Below are 19969 nucleotides of genomic sequence, written 5' to 3'. Positions count from 1 at the left end.
TGGCGCCAACCTATAGTGCCTTGCCCAAAGACACTTCAACACATAGGCGGGTAGCATGGGAACAGAACCTGCGATCTTCCAGTCAGAGATTGACTACTCTACCTCTGCTCCACGTCTGCACCATGGTTGCGCCTTATGTAGCTGTGTTTGTGAAACAATACATTCCAGAGGATTTGAGCAAAAAATACTGTGCTTTAGACCAGTGGTCCCCAACCCCCGGTCCGTGGCCACTGCTTTAGACCACTGTAAAAAAAATGTTTCCTTCAAGGAGTTTGGAAAATTCATGCCTGTGGGTAAATAAAGCTGTTCATTTAGTCAGCAATGTAGGTTTAGGTCAAACAGACGTTAGCTAGCATTAGCCGTCCTATGGGAAATTCCATTATACGTTAGTATCAAACTAGCGGACTTTGACTTTACTGCTGTTTTGCGTTAGGTCACCGGAAAAGGGAAAGGTGTAAAAGAGGATTCTCTACTTTTATGGATCGATTATTGATTTATTAAGCTTGGATTGATTTAAATCCATTAATTGATTTTTATCAACCCGCCCCTACAGAATAATACACACAAACTTTACTGAAGCAGATTTTACAACAAAAATAAGTTGTCCAAAGAGTTGATGTCTATGTGCAGCAATTTCAGGACGTTTTTGCTTAAGTTGATGATTTGAACAGATTTTTTGTAAAAAATGAATAAAAAAATACCTACCTCCAGATTGGGTTCCACGAGAGAGGTTGCAGAGTCCAGACCTCCCTCCCGATCTTGGTTTGCCCATTCCAAGTACTTTGGGTGTTTCCACTATGGCTGTTGTTCTTAATCTTGTACTAGCTTCTTAAGCTTTACCTGACACTGCTCCGACGTCCGTTGAAATCCTTCAACTGCCATCTGCTGAGATATGTCTTTGTACACATTCTCATTTCTACACAATCTATCCATCTCATTCTGAGTCACGCTATAGCCAAGGATGGCAAGGAACGTTTGTAGTTTCTAGTGTTGATCAGAACTCGGTGTTTGTTGCAGGCATCTCTTCCCGATAAATTATGACTGAAAGACAAAAAAATCGGATGTTTGGAAACGGTTTTCATTGTGCGATGACAGTAGCTCCGTCCTAACCGTTCTGGTTCATTTTTCTATGGACCTACAACCAACGAACTGTACCAAAAATGGTACAGTTCCTTTTTACAATGGAAACACTTCAAGTACCGTACCGTTCCGCTCAGTGGAAACAAGGTTAAATGCATCCTTCAGAAAAGAGAAGTGTTCGGTGCCTAAAGCCACTCTGATGGAGCTCCAGATGTCAGCCACTTTCCCCAACTTATAGCAGAAAAAATGCAACAAAACTCTTCAAAATGATAATACCTTAAATTGACGTTTCCAAAAAGAAAAGAAAAAATCCGAATTTTATCAATATGAATGATATTTTTCTTTTATCCATGCGTGAGTCCGTTCTTTGGGGAGAGAAGTCAGCAAACAGCCCAACAAGTCAAAGGGGCTTTTTGAATTTCAGCTCCACAGCTGATGTTTGGAAATACTGCTGCTTGGGCCTACTATTCACACACCATTTGTTCATGCTGCTGCTGGCATCGTTGGATGCCATGTCTGCGCACAAAGATATTCTCTTGTGTGTGTTTGAGTAGAGGGCTGTGCGGCGGTCGGAGGGATGCAGGTGAACAGCTTGCGAGCGCCAACAGTTCCGCAGGCCAGTCTCGCGCATCACTTGACTGCCATACCCCCGATGTGGTCCTACGCACAAGTGAACTTGTTAGGCAAATGGGTGAGCAAGCGGAGGAGAGCAGCAGGGGCGCACAGGGCGGCTGCTGCTGCAGCTCCTGCTGGACCTGCCTCTCTGCATGGAGAAGTCAGCCATCATTGCTCCTCTGTCTCCAAATCTGTCTCTTTCTTTCAAAGCGCTCAGTGTCCGTCGCTATTTCAGTCTGTCTCTTTCCATTTCTCTCATCCGCCAAAGCTCATGTAAGACCATTGTTTATTCAGAGAACAGTCTATTTCAGAATTGGAATTAGGAGATTATCTTCTTAAAGCAATAACAGGAAACAGTCTTTCAAACTTGCTGAAAATGGACAGTAGATCAGACAGTCAAAAACCAATTTGAGGTAGCTATAAGAAAGACATCAAGGTGCTACTTTAGTGGATTTAGAACATACACAAATAGACCCAAATGACTTAATTTCAAAGGCTGCATGCATACATACATACATACATACATACATACATACATACATACATACATACATACATACATACATACATACATACATACATACATACATACATACATACATACATACATACATACATACATACATACATACATACATACATACATACATACATACATACATACATACATACATACATACATACATACATACATGCATACATACATACATACATACATGCATACATACATACATTAGGTGTGTAACAATACACTACAATCTCGGTTCGGTTCAGAATTTCACACACACACACACACATATATATATATATATATATATATATATATATATATATATATATATATATATATATATATATATATATATGAGAAGAACCTTTTCCCTATCCTGTTGGTTAGTTGGTTAGTGGTATACGGCACCCAAACAACTGTTGTGACTGTTAGAAATTGTCCTGGCAGTTTGGTCCGGCGTTCCAAAACCAACCCAAACGAAGCAGTAACATCTTTTGGCGTTTTCCAGCCAATCTATAACCACACTATCCTGGTCCTCAGTGCAGTCAAAGCGTAAAGTTCAATAAATCCTGGATGTCCAAATAGCCCACCCTTCATGTGACAGCAGCATTCTTTCTTTCATCCTCCTCTTTCCTCCCCCAAACACCCCAGCCTTTGGATTCAATTAATCAGCCGTGGAGTGGGAATTTATTCAAACCCTGCCCAATGGGATTCTTTGCTATGTGTCCCCAGTGGTAGCAGGTTGAGAAGCCATGGTCAACACTGTCTTTAGGCCCATTACTCTCACCTCACAGCCCACTCATAAAAGATGCTTTGAGCTGCCCAGTTTTTGGGGGATCCGGTAGGCTTTTTGTCCCATAATAGCCAAGGGGGATTCAGTCCCCTCAGACAGACGTGTTTACTAAACTGGACTTAGGTGAGGCAGGGGGAGATTATGCGTGCCACTTTGAAGATATCAAAGCTTTAGCTGGGAAACTTCTAGAATGTGACATTTTGTTTTACTTGTTTGTGGAAAAATAACATAAAAGTTTAGCTTATAAAACACAGAAAGAGATGGTGTGACAGAGTGACTTTCAATCTTCTCATTATTATCACGATTTAATCATGCACATTTTACTATTTGTTTGGAGCGGTGGTTGTCTGGGCTATCCATCAACTGGTATTCGAGATTTTTATGCAAAAAAAAAAGAAAAAATCAATCATTCAGATGGTGCCCCATAAGTTAACTGATTGATTAGCTGCTCACCGTATTTTTCGCAAAATAGTGCTCACTGGATTATAAGGCGTACCGAACTATAAGGCAAATTAAGTAAAACAGCGTTTCTAGCTGCATTCACAGTAACTATGCAACTTGTTTGTATTACGCTACACATTACCAACGTTTTAAGCATTAGTGTACCAATAATACCCGGAAGTCCAAACCTTGTTTGCAACACATAAAAATCAAAATGATACCTCTAAAACAAACGTTACAATGACTAAGTTAGCTCCCAACTTTGTTAGTAACACAGAAAATGAACACAGTCCAACACCTCTACACGTTGGTCACGTTAGCATATATACAATAATACTTAACCTTGTTACATAAAAAAAAAAAAAAACAAGCCGAACGCTGCTACACGTTAGCCAAGAAGCATTAGCGTATTAGCAAAACCTGTAACTTTGAACGTTGTTTACAACACGTTAAAAACAGACTAATACTACTGAAACAACCGTTACTGCAACTATTTACCAACCTTACCAACCAATTAATTACCAACCTTGTTAGTATAATTGCAAAAAAAAAGCACAGTCAGACTCCGCTACGCATTAGCCATGTTAACGTATTCATAAATAACATTCAACCTTGTTAGCAACAAGTACAAAAAAGTCTGACTCTGCTATACATTAGCCACGTGTTAGCGTTTTAACAATACCTGTTCTACATTTTTTCGCAACACGTTGAAAGAAAGAAACAATACAGCTAGAAGAAATGCTACTGTGACTAGGCTAACTTTCTATCTTTTTAGTAACACCTATAAAAACTACAATCCAACACCACCACTGCCATTTTTAAAAAAAAATTAAGACTTTTAAGGGAGCCTCATAGTACCTAGAATACAGTATTTGAATTTACAATGTGACAAATGTCAAAATATTTCCCTCAGTTTCCACATCCAACAATCTACACTTAATTTTTTTTAGGCTAAAGTCAAAACTTTTCCAATGAAAGCTTTACATGCTGATCATCAAATATCAACATCAAAAATGTATTTAAATGTTATATTTCTTTTATAGTCATTTTTTTTTTTTTACCTTGTGGAATCCTGGGAAGTCTTGTAAACTTTTTATTTTTTATGTGTTGTAGGAGCAAACTCCTCCTCCTCGGCCCCTCTCCATCATCTTTGTACACATCCTGATGAAAACAACTGCCTTCTTTGGTTCTTTTACTCATTCGTTTAATTGTCTTTTGTACAAATATATACTTTGGTCGTTAGAAGATTCATTACCCCTTATTGTAACAGTAAAATTACAGGAGTCTTTCAGCTCTGATTGGTTGCTGGAAGTTAAAAAAAACAAAAAAAAACACCAAAATGCAATTTTCGTCTGATTGAGTCTTTAAAAATTTAATGCCAAAACTTATGATTCATCTAGATTGGAACAGATTTTGGGGCTGGGGGCTCCAGCCTCACCTAAAACAAGTGCATATACTTACCATAACCATTTGGTTGGTCAATTTCACCTACACAAGAGGCTCCTTTTTCCAGGTGTACCACGAAACCCTTTTTGTGCATTCAGCAAACTTCCTCTATATGCTTACATACAGGGACTCTTTTCCCTGAGAACACTTGTTGAGCTGTCAGTAACATGCCATCACTCTACAGGAGGTGTCTTTAAATAAAACTCTTTCAGACAGGAAATGACATGCACAGTAAGCAGTTGCACAATATTAACAAATCCTTTTCTGCAGAGGAGATTATCAGGTCTTTGCAGAGCTCCGAAATTCACCAACTGTTTTCTTGCTCCAATTATATGAGCATTTTATGACAAATACAGCCAGAAAGAGCTGGAAATAATGGAGGGTGTTGTCATAAATTCATGCAAATGCACGTATGGCTTTTAGAGACTGGCGCGAAGGCAGTTTTCAATGTGTGCGAAGGCACAGCGTGAGTGTTTGTGCCTTCGCACCCTGAAAGCAATGTTGTTGTTTGTGCCGCATTGCAATAGGACAACTCTTTACGCCATGCAGGGCTGGTTTCAGCTGTCGGGAGACCATTTGAGAAGTGGGTGCTGTGTCTGTCAAACTGTTGTCTGCGCGTCTTGGTGCTTTCTGTAGATTTTAGACCCTTTGGTGCCTTCTTTTTAAGGCTGCACAATATGAGCAAAACTTGCGATGTTAGTTAGTGATCAATTTTGCAATGATGATGACTCGAGGTACATGACAGATGGCCAAACAAAACACAACTTTTACATCATTTCCATTTCACTGCAATCGATTAATGTAAATAAAAGTCAATATAACTAAAATTATACTACAAAAGCTACATGTCTTTATAGGAGGCGGACATCTAATATAAAAGAGCTCCAATTGACTGGTCAACAACGTGAACGGCTCCATCAAATGAGTCAAATGAATATTTGATTGGTTAAAAACTTCAAGCTACCATGCAATTGTATAATTATCTACGCAAACATTTAAGAGAACCATTTATCTCAGTTTACGCCGTCTTTTGCAATATTGCAAAGGTTGAAATTGCAATAACAATAAACTTGTGATTCATTCTGTATTTTTATCCTGGCTAGGTACCGGCATAGGGGGCCCCAGACTTGGGCCCTCTTATGGCTACATAGTTAGGCAGTAGCACAAAGAGTCTATTTTGTCCGAAACGAAAAAGTCAAAATAATGCATTTGCTGTGGCTGTCTTCGGTTTCCCCGTTTACATATTATATATTTTCAGCCAGGAATATAGAGATGAAAATTGTATTTTGACCAGGTTCTTGTGGTATTTTTTTCTAATGATAGAGGACATGTAGTTGGTCCTTTAAAAAGTGTTTAGAAACACATCCTTTGTTAGTAATTTGTCACATGTCAGCAGCTTCGTATATACTTAATAAATTAAGGGAAAGTTTGAGAATTTTGGACATAATTAGAAGGTCACCCATCTGTATGCAGAAAAGCTCAGGTTGTCAAAGGTGTGTTTGCCAGAAATTTAAAGTGGGAATTTGGGAGAACAAGTGTTTGGTAATCGTACCAAGAACTTCACTGGAAAAAACTTCCCTCTCAAAAGAAGTAAAATAAAACCTGGAATTTACTATGTTTTTCCCTTATTGTAAATGTAAAAAACCTGCATATAGAACTAGGAGAATTTGTCTTGGTAACATTTTTAAAATAATTTGTGATGTCCTGTCCTTTTAGCAGTGGTCCCCAACCTTTTTAACGCCGCGGACCGGTATGACGCCAAAGTTTTCATGGACTGGTCTTAAAGATGAGGCTGCCGATTATTGTAGCAACGCTACGATGAAGGACATGACATTGTACATCACACAGGTGTAATCATCCTCTCCCCTTCCCACACTCATGGTGCAACAAAGAAGTACTGTCTATTAAATGTAGCTTTGTTTTTTTTGTAGTCAAAGGCTCCTCTTCTGTCTCCTGGCTGGCAAAGAAACTTTCCAAAGACGTTTGTTTTTTACTCATTTTGCTAGCTTCTGGGTTTTATTTTAGCGGTAACCTATCACGTGACCGAGAAGAGTGCCTTGGCCTGCGTCAACAGTGACATCAATGGATGTAACAGAGATAGGGGAAATATTTCAATAGAAAACATCTTTCAGATTCTGAAATAAATAAAACGGAAGGAATCTAAGTCATTTATTCTTTCTGTGCTTAACGGTACCAAATGACCCACGGACCGGATCAGTCTTGAAATTAGCTCATATTTAGGTGTTTTGCTCTGATAATTGGAAATGTTATGTTCTAAAATTAGCGTGTATTGCTAAAAAATAAAATTTATGTATATACTTTTAAATACATGCCAATTCTTTTTTCTCAAAAAATATTCTATTTAAAGTGCCACAGCAGTCTAACTATCCTTATTTTAGACCAATTAAAATAAGACAAAATAAAGTTTAAAACAAAGTATTTAAATTATCAGTAAAAAATTGTTTTAGTAGAAATATTACTTAAAATAAGATGTTTTCAAGAAAAGTTAGTAAGTTGGTGTCACAAGTTAAGTGTCGTAAGATAAGGAACTGCTCTTAACTTGTTTCACTCCTATCTCACAGATCGACACTTTTTTGTAAGTATGGATACTCGTTCCTCAGGAGTCCATGAAATAGGTTGTGGGGTTCCCCAGGGTTCAATTTTGGATCCGATACTTTTTAACTTGTATATGTTGCCTCTTGGGGATGTCATCAGGAAACACGGCGTTGACTTTCACAGCTATGCTGATGATACACAGCTTTACATCGCCGTGTCTCCTGATGACCTTGAACCTGTACACACTCTTTTAAACTGCATTTTAAATATAAAGTTGTGGATGGCAGAAAATTTCTTGCAGCTCAACCAGGACAAAACAGAAGTTTTAATCATTGGTCCTGAAGACAAGAGAGAGATGATTTTACCCAAACTTAGGAATTTTAAATCTTCTCAATGTGTGAGAAACCTGGGCGTTCTTTTTGACTCTTAGCTGTGTTTTATTCCTCACATCAGAAACGTTGTGAAAACAGGATTTTACCATCTTAAGAACATTGCCAGAGTCCGCCCGTTCCTCTCTCTTGCCAGCACAGAGGTGCTAATGCATGCTTTTAGTTTTAGTCTTTTAGATTATTGTAATGCCCTGCTCTCTGGTTTACCGAAAAAGTCGATCTCAAATCTACAACTATTGCAGAACTCTGCGGCACGAGTTCTGACAAGGACCAGAGGGCGGGAACACATTACACCGATTTTAAAGTCGCTGCATTGGCTCCCTGTGCGTTTCAGGATTGATTTTAAAGTTCTTTTAATGGTTTATAAATGTTTTAATGGTCTTGGGCCTTCTTATTTAAATGATATTATTTTAAAATACGAGCCCTCGCGGACCCCGAGGCCCTTTAGCACTGGCCTCTTGGTTGTCCCTAAGGTAAGGACCAAGACACACGGTGAGGCTTCGTTCTGCCATTACGGTCCTCGCCTGTGGAACGGCCTGCCAGAGAACCTCAGAGCCGCAGAAACCATAGAGGTTTTTAAGAAGAGGCTCAAGACCCACCTTTTTAATCTGGCTTATACATGACTTTGATAATTTCTTATGTCTTTTATTATTTATCTATTTATTAATTAATTTATTTGTTTACGTATTTATTCATTTATTTATTTGTAAGGACTATTATTATCTCTGTTTTTAATGTGCTATTATTTTTATTGTTATTTTACCAATGATACTTAGGTTATGGTTTAATCAGTTTACGTATTTTATTTTTTAATTAATAACATTGTTATATCTTATTTTACTTTTTATCTTTTTCTATTTTTATTGTTGTTATTTTATGATAGTTTTTATTCTGATGTTTTTTTACTCCAGTGTTTCCTCTTGGGTATCCATTGTTCTGGGGCACCACCAGCTTAACCTGTAGGGGGTGCTGTTGCTGCGGTGCCCGTTCTTGTTGGGCATGCTGGGGTCCCGCTCGGTAGTCTAATAGCCATGGAGTGGGCCCTAGGCTGCTCTGTGTTGGACGGGCACTGTGGTACTGAACCCTGTGGTCCGGCTGGGCCTTGGAATAAATGGATCCCCATGATATCGTTTCCTCACAGCAGTACCAAGCCAGACCTTCTTTAAGCTGCAGTTCTTTGTTTCTGTTCAGAGGGAGGGGTCCCATCTTTGTGGGATTGTTCTTTGTTTTCTGTTTTTAACAATTTTCATTTTTTTTATGACTGTTTTATCTGCTTTTTATGTTGAGCGCTTTGTGTTTTTAACTGAAATGAAAGGCGCTATATAAATAAATAAAGTTTGAGTTTAAACAAGAAACGAAACAAAAATACTTGTTGAGATTTTGTCATTTTACCGGATATGCAAAGATACAAATAAAATCTTCCTAGCAAAATTAGTTTCTTTCTGCATTTTGTGGTAATTGGGGGAAGATTAGTGATGATATCCTAAATGAAGAGATCTAAGAGGATGGAACCACATCTGTTAAACTTTTTACTTGAAGCAGCTAAAGCGCAACTAAAAGAAAAGGAAAGGTCCTTTTTTCAAAAGGTTTATGTTATTTTACCATTCACACCATCAAACCTTATCTATCCTTTTCCTCAGGTTTTTATTGGAAGCCATGTAGATACATTGATGATCCTCATTTATGTCACTTCCGCATCCTACAGTCCAAACCTGCATGAAGTGGAAAAGCAGCTCTTCTGGTATTTACAGTTTGAATCTGAGCAGACATATTTGTTTATTCAGCTTAGTGAAGGGGAGACAAATTGTGAAATTTAACCCCTGATGGACCGGGAGTTGTGTGAAAGAAACGAGCATAAAAATAAATGTTAAATTTTGTGATTTTTGTTGTTGTCATGTTTTCCCATTGATGGACAAATTAAGGATTTCTAAATTTTATTTAGTGTCTTTTTTTTATTACTATCTGCATTCCATCTATCTTACATTAACCCCTTGAGGCCTATTGATCCAAAGATGCATCAAACCACGAAAATAACCTCAATTTAACATCTACTTAGAATCAAAACCATCACGTGGTAAAGGTATGTTGGCATGACGTTTTGAATAAAGATCACCTGAAAAAACACATTCGTACTTTATGTTCTGTCTTTTAAAGCTCGTTTTGTACATGTTGTGTGGTTTTGGTGCAACACAGACCTTCACATGTATGAAAACCCTCACTGTGACATGCAAACACACCATTCATTTAAAATGAATAAAAAAAAAAAAAAAACTGGAATCAGTCATTTCGGTCTAAAGTGTCATCCTGAGCAACAGTTCACCTGTCAATATTTCTGTAAAAATGACTTCCCTGCTCCAGTACAACATCCTCTTGTATTTTTTAAAGCTTCAAGTTGTTCTTCATAGATAGTGATAACATTTGTGATGAATTTAGAACAAAGAAAAGTTGTGGTTGTTGGCGCAGCGCCTTTGTTTTCCTAATGAAGCAAAAGCACAGACATGAGTTCCACTCAGACACGACGTCTGCACTCACACTTTATTACAAGTCCTTGGAGAGATAGAAAAGTTGCAAACTAAGGGAGGGGGTCTGCGTGGCCCTTACATAAAGCACAGATGGTCCCCGGGTGTCATGTGACACAAACGGAAAGGGGAGAAAGGTTGGAAGACAGAAACTGAAGTCAGTCAAGGATGTCAAAAGAGGAATTTTGCAGTTGATTTTGTTGCAATATTAATGTAAAATGTGACAAATGTATGTTTTGGGTAAAGGTTAATGGCCGACAAAGTGGGCATTATCAGAAACGTTTGATAGTTGCTAGAGCGAAGTGCGTTGATGCTGATAATGCACACTTCAAAGGCCGTTAACCCGCTTATACCATGGTCACTTACAAGAGAAATAAATATTCAACCAGTTTTTAGTACTTTATTCTCGTTTTTTTTTTTTTCGGTTTGGATCGCTTTTTCCACAAAAAACGGTCGATATTTGTTACGTGTTGCGGCACCGACCTCAACTGCAGCGGCAGAAAAGCGCTATATATGCAGGGCAGAACATTTAAGCTATGTGACCAGAACTTCTTTTTTAGGCGTGCATTATCCGTGTCATCACTTTTTAATGCACACCCAGCAGCCAATCAGAATCTTGAATTCACCCGGACCATGGTACAATGCGTTTGAAATGGTGTTTGTTTTGTCATTTTAAAACAAAAATAAGATGGCCTCCTTTCTAGCTGGGATAAATCTTGTTTGTGTTTAAATGAAAAACATTACCTTAAAACACATTAAAATAACTTTTTAATGGAATAAAAAAAATCTGTTTTGTTTTTCAAATTGAAGTATTTTTGTTTTTCATGTTCATCTGTTTTTGTAGTTAAATAATTGAAACTATGCTGCTTTATGCCGACTGTCTGATCTGTTGGTGGTGAACCAGGATTTGAACCAGCGGCACTCAAACTCCCTCTGTCTGCCTCGGTCCAGACTTTTTCCCGGATTCTGATTGTAGGTCTGTGTTCATGCATGTCGATTGGAAAATCCGCCCAAGTAGCACCGTCAGGCCCAAAGTGAACACCCCCCAACAGCTGCACACCGCCTCTGACTCTTCTTTTCCCCCCTCCAACCTCCACTCTAGAAAAAAACGTCCAACATTTGCAGTGGCGGGCTTGCTGTGGGTCCAGAGACCACACACTGCTGCGACGGCGGGGTCACTCTGACATCCCCCCTCGCAGACAAAGCTTGTGTTTGCTGATCTTCCTGTCTTTTGCACCTGCTGCACGAAGCCCCACACTGAGAAAGGTCAAGGATGCTGGAAGCGCTCTGCTTGGTTCTTGTCCTCCTGTCATGTGACCACAGCTGGACTCAGAGGCAATCGATAGAGCTTGGAAGAAAATATGGCAGCTGTTTGTTTACTTTGTTGTCTTTTGCTAATGCAGACCATGTCTCAGTTGGTCTAGGAAACAACAGTCATAGGAGGGAGATTTATATGATGTCTGGGAAATGGGCTTGAAGGCATAAATGTTAAGACAATAAAATCCTTACACAAACATCAACAAAACATGGTCTTAAATTTATTTTTGTTTGGAAGAAAAGTATTGGAAACTTGAGGTAATCGGAGCAAAACAATTCCTCATTTCTTTGCTCATTACATTAGGAGACACTCCAGGCATGTTGAACGTTCAAGAAAGCTTTAACGGTATATAACCCATGGTGTTCACACTGGTCCAGGAGGGAGGAGCTTCTTCCTTTTTCCTATTCTACTGTTTACCAGTCCGCCCCCTTCAGTTGGAAAAGGCTTGGTGCAAAATGTTGAAGCGGTGCAAGTCTCACTAAATCTTGCTCCTGACTTTTTCTTTCACAGCTCTATTCAGATTTATGAAAGAGCTGGTGTCATGTAATTACGGAAATTAAGCATTTTTAATTTCTTTTCCTTGATCAGTTTTCAAACTGGTTCAAAGTCCCTGATTGATCAAAGTTCCACCCAGTTTTACTTTGAATGCGCGTTTTGCACGTAGAGCCCAAAAACAGTTGTACAAACTTGCATAGCTGCGCGTGTACGCAAAAGTTTAGAACGCGGAACTTCAAAATTCGCATTTTATAGACTTTTCTTTGGAAGCGGTGGCTTGAACGAGCGTTGCCGAGGGCGATGTGAATGTAGCTTCAGAGCTCACTTTCTGTTTTTACCCCAGTTGTACTTAAATGGGAAAAGAGTCAGTTAGCCAGAACTTGCAAAATGTGTTATTTTTTTCCTTAAAAGCACCTTGTTTGCATATTTCAAACAGTAATCGGTTAAAGAAGCCTTTTTTATGTGGTTCTGAAGTGCAAATCACACCAACAAATCACTAAAAAAACATTTCAAACATTATAGCAATAATTTAAAAAAGCAAAACAAATGGCAACATTACATTTTAGAAATCAAAACAAAATGCATGTTAAAAAAACTGTTCAAAAAGAAATGAAACAGTATAAAAAAGGAAATGTTTCGGGAAACAAACTTAATTTCCTGAAAATAATGAAATATTAAAAAGATGAAGCAAAATAGAAAATCGGAAAAGTTGGATATCATGAGTTGTTAATAGAGATCCCTGATTGGATGAAGACATTTGTTCACCTTCTCATTTGGTATCTTCCACCGCCGCTGCAAAGGTTTGGGGATCACTTAATCAACTCTTTATCACAGTTTGGGAAAACATCCTTCTGTTTTCCCTCTACTTCAAAACTCAAACATCATTATCCATTCAGTGTCATCCCATTATAGCTACCTGTTCTGTGTGTTCCCATTTTTTAACATTTCATTTGGAATTTGGGAATTGACTTTTGTTTCCTGAAGTGTTTTCTTTTTACATGTTGGTTTCTAGAATGTTGTTTTGATCTCTAAAATGTATTGTTAGTTTTTTTTGTTGTTGTCTTGTTTTGCTTTTTTATTTGTTATTATGATCTTTAATATGTCTTTATGTCAGGCCCCTCTGTATTTATTTTGTCTTTGGTTTATTTACCCATAGGTTTCATTAGGAGTCTCCCGTTGGATGGTTATACTCTTGTGCTGTTCTGAGTCAACTCACATCTTACCGTGTTCTAAACTCTGGCATTCACGTGTAGCTATACACGTTTTTAAGCCCAACGTACAATAAGTATGGCCATAGAACGCATGTTGCAAAATAAACCAGGTTAAACTTTGACCAATCAGGGACTTGGATTTGGTTGCGACTTATGGATGGCGACCCTTTTTATTCGCGGAAGTGCCAACTGTTTGTAAATTGATCATGAAGGAGAAATCATTGAATGCCTCCGGACGGAATTCAATGACACCAAGTCTTTGATATATCGGAATAGAGCTGTGAAAGAAAAAGCCCGGAGCAAGATTTACGAGATTTTTACCGTTTTGACATTTCATTGCCTCTTCCAACTGTAGGTGGCAGACATGTGCTTGTAAACGGTAGAAAAGTACATTCAAGAACCTGTGTTTGACGTGTTCTTATACACACGTCACATGCCCTGTGTGCCCCCAGCTTGACTGACGAACCCACATCACATTACGTGAGCTTTTTTCAAACGAACGTGAAGTCATTTTCTTATCAACCCAAATACGCAAGCACTCAAAAAAAAGAACTACAACTGAGGGTATAGAGGAGGTCATGGGAGAGGCGCCATCTGATGCTGGCAGATGGAGTGATGGAGGCGACAGAGGAGAGCTGGAAATCAACAAGACTAAATACTTTTGGGCTTTTCTGAAGGCACTGATTTCACTCTGCATCCTGTCTGCCTGAATGACCCCACCTTATGGCAGACTTTGAGGAGATACTTTACAGATTATGTCCAATGCCTGCAAGCGTAAACATGACACAGCTTTCTCGTGCACCGGGAAAGAGGTTCAGTTTATCATCATTACAGATTCAAATGCAAATAGTTGCTTAAACTCTCTCAGCATTAGGAAAAAAGGCCTCCTTAAAAAGATTCCTCTTTTGAATCACTTTGTGATTTATGCCCTTAATGTGATGATTTATTGTTCCTTGTGTTGGACCTGCTGCACCAGCACTTTCAAAGGACGGCACTCCCATTCCTGCAACTTAAAGTCACCTCTGTCTTTGTTTTTGTTTTGTTTTTGTTTGTAGAATGGAGCCGTTCCAGGAGAGCCAGTGAAGAAGGACGAAAACCTCCGAAGAGGGAACTGGGGCAACCAGATTGAGTTTGTCCTCACAAGTGTGGGCTATGCTGTGGGCCTTGGCAATGTCTGGAGGTTTCCCTACCTCTGCTATAGAAATGGAGGAGGTATGGCTAATCTCAATTGTATCTATGAACCATCAATTAAAAGAATACAACAAAAACAAGAAAAGCTTCAACAATACCAGACACTCTTTAGTACAATCCAAGTAAAATATCATGTAACGTATATTTTGCACCATAAGGCTCACCTGACAGCCCTCTGTTGTTTATTAAATAAATAATTGATAATCCGGAGCGCCTTACATGTGGATTCATTCTGGTTGTGCTAATTGATGTCGAAGTCATTTTGACTTCGGCACGCTGACGAAATATCCTCATTTATGTTGAAACAAAGTTGGGTGCTATCGGAAATATGCTATCGTGGTTATTAATGTCTATGCTTTTGATACATGTTGCTAAGAATGTTGGGAGTTTGTTTCAGCGGTAATAGAATGTTTTAATACCTGTTACAGACAAGGGTGTGAGTAATTAAAGATATTGTAGATACTGTTTCATGGCTGACACTTTTAAAATGGCTAACATAAAGCGTGTTGGACTGTGTTTTTTTTTTTATATTACTATTAAGGTTGGGAGTTAGCGTAGTCATAGTAACGTTTGTTTTGGCGGTATCGGTCTGGGTTTTTTTTACGTGTTACAAAGGGAGTTACAGTAAAACTTTATCATGGCTAACGCTTCTAAAATTGCTAATGTGTAGCGGTGTTCGACTATGGTTGTGTCCGAATTCCTTCACTACTCACTACATAGTGCACTATATAGTGCGTTCACCATTTTATACTGCTGTCCGAATCGACAGTTCCAAAATCGAGTGCCCTGGAAATTTCCCAGAAGTCTCTGCGAAAAACCAGTGTGCGAATATATACCAGTGGGCGAATATAGACCACAATGCATTGCGTCGGAACAATTTTTCCAAAGAAATGTATGTAAATGTTTTTTTTTTCATAAACCACCGTTTTTATCTTTGGAAGACAAAACGCTTATATTAATCAGATTTTAACTCAGTGAAATCGATGAAATCCGCCGTTAAAAAAAGAAAAAGTAATGAGCATGGTGTCCGAACTTCTTTTAAAGTTCAGGGCACAAAAAAGTGCCGCACTATGTCGTTTTTTAGTACGTAGGGTTTAGAACCTGTGTGTAGTTGTTTTGTTTTTTTCACGCGTTACAAACAAGGTTGGGAGTTACAGTAAAACTATATCATGTTTAACGCTTCTAATATGACTAACGTGTAGCGGTGTTGGACTGTGTGGTTTTTTTACAGTGTTACTAGCAAAGTTGGGAGTTACTGTTAACACAAGTAATACATTCTGATGGATTTATCTTTGCTCAATGGCTCTAAAGATACTGAAGCTATTGACACCAAACTTTCTATACTGACTAATCATGACCTTACTGACCAACTAGAACATTTGGTGACAGTAGCTTCTGTATTTTTAGAGCTATTGAGCATTTTCTTTACCAATTATGATCCATATTTCAATATAAAAAATCTTAGAAATAAACAAGAAGATTTTCTGACGTAATCCTTGTTGTTGTAGGACTATAGTAGTAGTAGTAGTAGTAATAGTAGTAGTAGCAGGAGTAGCAGTAGCAGTAGCAGTAGTAGTAGTAGTAGTAGTAGTAGTAGCAGTAGCAGTAGTAGTAGTACCTCATAATCATGTTTGAGGAACAGTTTGTGTGCATTTGTGAAATCCACTTCATGTGGATTTGTGAATTTATATTACATGTTTGCAGAAATATATATTTGTAAAACAGAGTGTGTGTATTTGTGAAACAGTTTGTGTGCATTTCTGATTGTTGAGACTGAATTAACTCTGTAACGCATTGACAGTGCACCCTATTAGGCCTAGCGTGGAAAAAACAGTAGTAAAAACTTGCTTTAGAATATGTTCTAGTTACAGCTTGTGCCGAGAGTTAAAATGCCATTGTTTTCCATTCCTCTTTTTTAACTTTTTTTTTACTGATTTATTTTTCTTCAAAACTTGAATATTAAAAGGGAGTTATGCTTCTAGAGACATGCAAGATAATTGACCTTTTTTTGGGGATCAATGCTTAGAAAAGTACAAAGCAGTAATTTGTAAATTTGAGAAAATTCAGAAAAACAAAACAAAAAAATTAAAGAACGTTTGACTGTTAAGCATGGAGGTGGAAAGCTGATGGTTTGGGATTTTTAATTTTTTTTTTTTTATGTTTGTTTGCTTTTTGCCAAAGCAGGACATGATTATGTTAACCAAAAATTCTTTAAATGAAATGTAAAATTATTTAAAACTTCCACAATTGTGGACAATTTAATCCTATTTGTTTGATTGTATCTTCACCTAAATGTGTGGGCGACCTAAAAGTAGTAAACAGAACATGTGGCAGAGACCCAAAAAAGTTGAAGTATGAATGTAAAGGACTTGATTTCGAGGTAATACGGTAGTATTCTGTTACCGTGGTCATTGCTTTGTTGAAACCCAACTTCAGAACAAAGTCTGTCTAAAACAAAGAGAATCAAAACTAGTCGAGCACCGTCCCTGAAATTTTCCCCTTTCTTCTATTTGTTTGACAGCATCGCTTTTATACAACAGGAATATATCACCAAGCCTTAAAGTAAATCTACAATAGTGTCAGAAAAGAGAGGGGTCAAGAGTTGTGCTGTTATCTCCAGAAAGAAACAAGCTGAAGATTCTGACGATGCCTTCAAATTCAAGAGTCTCAGGCTCATGTGTATAGAATGATCTCCATTTCTCGTTTTTTCATTTGTAAATGTGCTACGCAAGGTGCTTAAGTGAGCCAAAATCTGTTACTTAGTCTGTGATTTTTATGTAACAGCCGATGTGTTTATTGGGCTGTGAGAAGTGTCAAAGTGTGTCTGACCGCAAATGATGAATCCAGGTGCTGCTGCTGCTGCTGACATGCTGTTCTCACCGTGCAGCAGCTGTGTTCACAGCAGACGAGCATGTTGACAAAATGCCGTTTGCATGTTTTCTCCGCGAGCAGATGAGCCACATATGCTTTGGATAGATTGGGCAAAATCATGTGTGTTGTTTTTTAAGTTCGAAAAATATGCACTGCAATATTATCAGGAAGTAAATCGGATTATTGTCTTGCTGTGATTTCCATTTCTGTTTGAATGTTAAAGTCTTAAATATTTGAATTAGGATTAGGCAAGTACTGGAGTTGCATTTTCATGCTTGGACTCTGATGTTTTCAGACATTTATTAGCATTTATTTGGACGATGGGCTTCCTCCCACCATCCAAAAACATGCTTAATAGGTTAATTGGTTACTCTTGGGTCTGTGATTGTGGCCCTGCGACAGACTGGCAACCTGTCCAGGATGTCCCCTGCCTTCGCTAACGAGTGGCAAGGATAGGCTCCAGCAGTCCTATGACCCAGAAAGGGACAAAAACGGGTTCAGAATTAACTATGAATTATTTATTAGCTCTCAGACACTGCCTGATGACACTAGAAGGTTTTGTGGGACACCCTGTTACCCTGGCAACAGACCCCCCATCACACTTGAATGGTACATAAAAACCCACCATAAAACACATTTCTTGTTATTATGTCTGATTTTATGGTCCAGTAGAAACACCATCTTGCTAGCATGGATGCTATTCGTTGGGGTAAATATTTACTTATTTATTTTTGTATGTTTATTTTTAGATAAAATGTTATTAAAGCTGGTCAACTTTACTCTTTGGCTTGTTAAAATATCAGTTAAAGTGTCTAAAGTATCCTTTATTAGCATTAGTTGATGCATAATTAAGCATTACTTAACTGTTAAATAACGTATTATTAGTTATTAATGCTTTGATATGCATTAAGTAGGGTTAAATAGTAAACAGTTAACTGTTAACTATTGCATTAAATACTACATTTTGTAATGCAGGGAAGCGTCTGTTAGCAAATTATTTAATTGTTTAAATAATTCTAAAAAATGTGTTAATTAATTAATTAATTAATGTTAATGAAGGGTACCTTATTATAAAGTGTTACACAAACATCAAACACTCACACTTAAACTGTTGATCAGATGACATGTTGGATTTGTTTTCAAATGTGCTTTTTGCTTTTTTGCTCTTGTCCCAGGTGCCTTCATGCTACCGTACTTCATCATGTTGGTCTTCTGCGGCATTCCTCTGTTCTTTCTTGAGCTTTCCTTTGGCCAGTTTGCCAGCCAGGGGTGTCTGGGTGTGTGGAAGATCAGCCCCATGTTCAAAGGTAAGAGTTTTAATAATGTGTTGGCCGGTTTTTCTTCTTCTGGATATTAATACGGTTGTTGACTTTGTGCAGATGATCGCAGACAAGTATGGATCAAAAGAACAGAATGAATAAGCAAAATGTAAAGCTAAAAAGTTAAGACTTTTCCAAAGAAAAGTCTTAGTAAACGCACATAAATGCCTGTTTCCGGTTTCCCGTGTTCAAAACTCTCAAATTCACGCTACGCAAGTCTCTGCGACCGTTTTCTGGCTGATCTTACAAAACGTGTGGCCTTTCAACGCATCTTGCAAGGGATTTTGATTTGGTATTGAAGTATGGCTGGCTTCTGTTTTAATTAACGGAAGTGCCGGAGGCAAAATTTATAACTGCGTTTGGTGGAATTTTATGGCATCAAGTCCTTTATTTATTGTAAAAGAGCTGGGAAAGAAAAAGCTTGGAGCAAGATTAGCGAAGATGGAATCGCTTCGATATTTCGCACCTAGCCTCTTCCAACTGGTGGACACGGGCTATTAAAGAGTAGAAGCTTGTCCAGCATGAACACCAAAAGCTGAAAGTACCTTCAAGAATCTGCGTTTACCACCTACTTGAACGTGTGTCACATGCCCGGTTTGTTTTAGCTTTACAATAAATAGATCTTTTGTTCTCTAAAACTCTTTCCCAACTTTGGAATCCACATTTCATCGCTCTTGTTTTGTTTTTCCGTTTTCTTCTCCTCTCCAGGTGTTGGCTATGGCATGATGGTGGTGTCCACCTACATTGGGATCTATTACAACGTGGTCATCTGCATCGCCTTCTACTACTTTTTTATGTCCATGACAAACCTGTTGCCCTGGACCTATTGCAACAACCCCTGGAACACGCCAGACTGCAGCGGCGTGGTGGGCAGCGGCTACCAAATCAATAACAGCCTTGCGAACGCAACCACCAGCCTGGTGGCAGGGGTGTCCGAGGTTGTCAATCGCACCAAGAGGACCAGTCCCAGTGAAGAATACTGGAAGTAAGAAAACCAACCAACAACAAATCAAAATTATAAAGACTATAAAAGCAGAAAAAAGATTTCAGATGAATTTATGTTGATGCCACTGAAGGGCTTTAAAGCTTGTGTGGAAGTATTTTTCAGTTTATTGAATAAAGAATTAAAAAAAAAAGCATGTCAATAAAACGTAGCAGTTCAATGGTTATTCTGAGAAATATGATGAGTTATTATTAGCAATTTGGGATTTTGG

At 38.3% G+C, this 19969-nt stretch overlaps 1 protein-coding gene across 3 annotated transcripts in view; it reads left to right on the top strand.

Moving 5' to 3' along the window:
• slc6a9 (solute carrier family 6 member 9) overlaps window positions 1-19969 on the top strand; it is a 103712-nt gene that overhangs the window by 60113 nt on the left and 23630 nt on the right. For all 3 annotated transcript variants that reach the window (XM_020710949.2, XM_011486570.3, XM_011486569.3), the window contains 3 exons: window positions 14430-14586; window positions 18612-18743; window positions 19464-19740. In XM_020710949.2, the coding sequence (XP_020566608.1) occupies window positions 14430-14586; window positions 18612-18743; window positions 19464-19740 (566 nt within the window). The remainder of the gene's footprint in view (window positions 1-14429; window positions 14587-18611; window positions 18744-19463; window positions 19741-19969) is intronic.

The sequence above is a fragment of the Oryzias latipes genome, chromosome 17 (assembly GCF_002234675.1).
Source record: "Oryzias latipes chromosome 17, ASM223467v1".
NCBI classification, from domain to species: domain Eukaryota; kingdom Metazoa; phylum Chordata; class Actinopteri; order Beloniformes; family Adrianichthyidae; genus Oryzias; species Oryzias latipes.
This window is presented reverse-complemented; position numbering and strand designations above follow the sequence as displayed.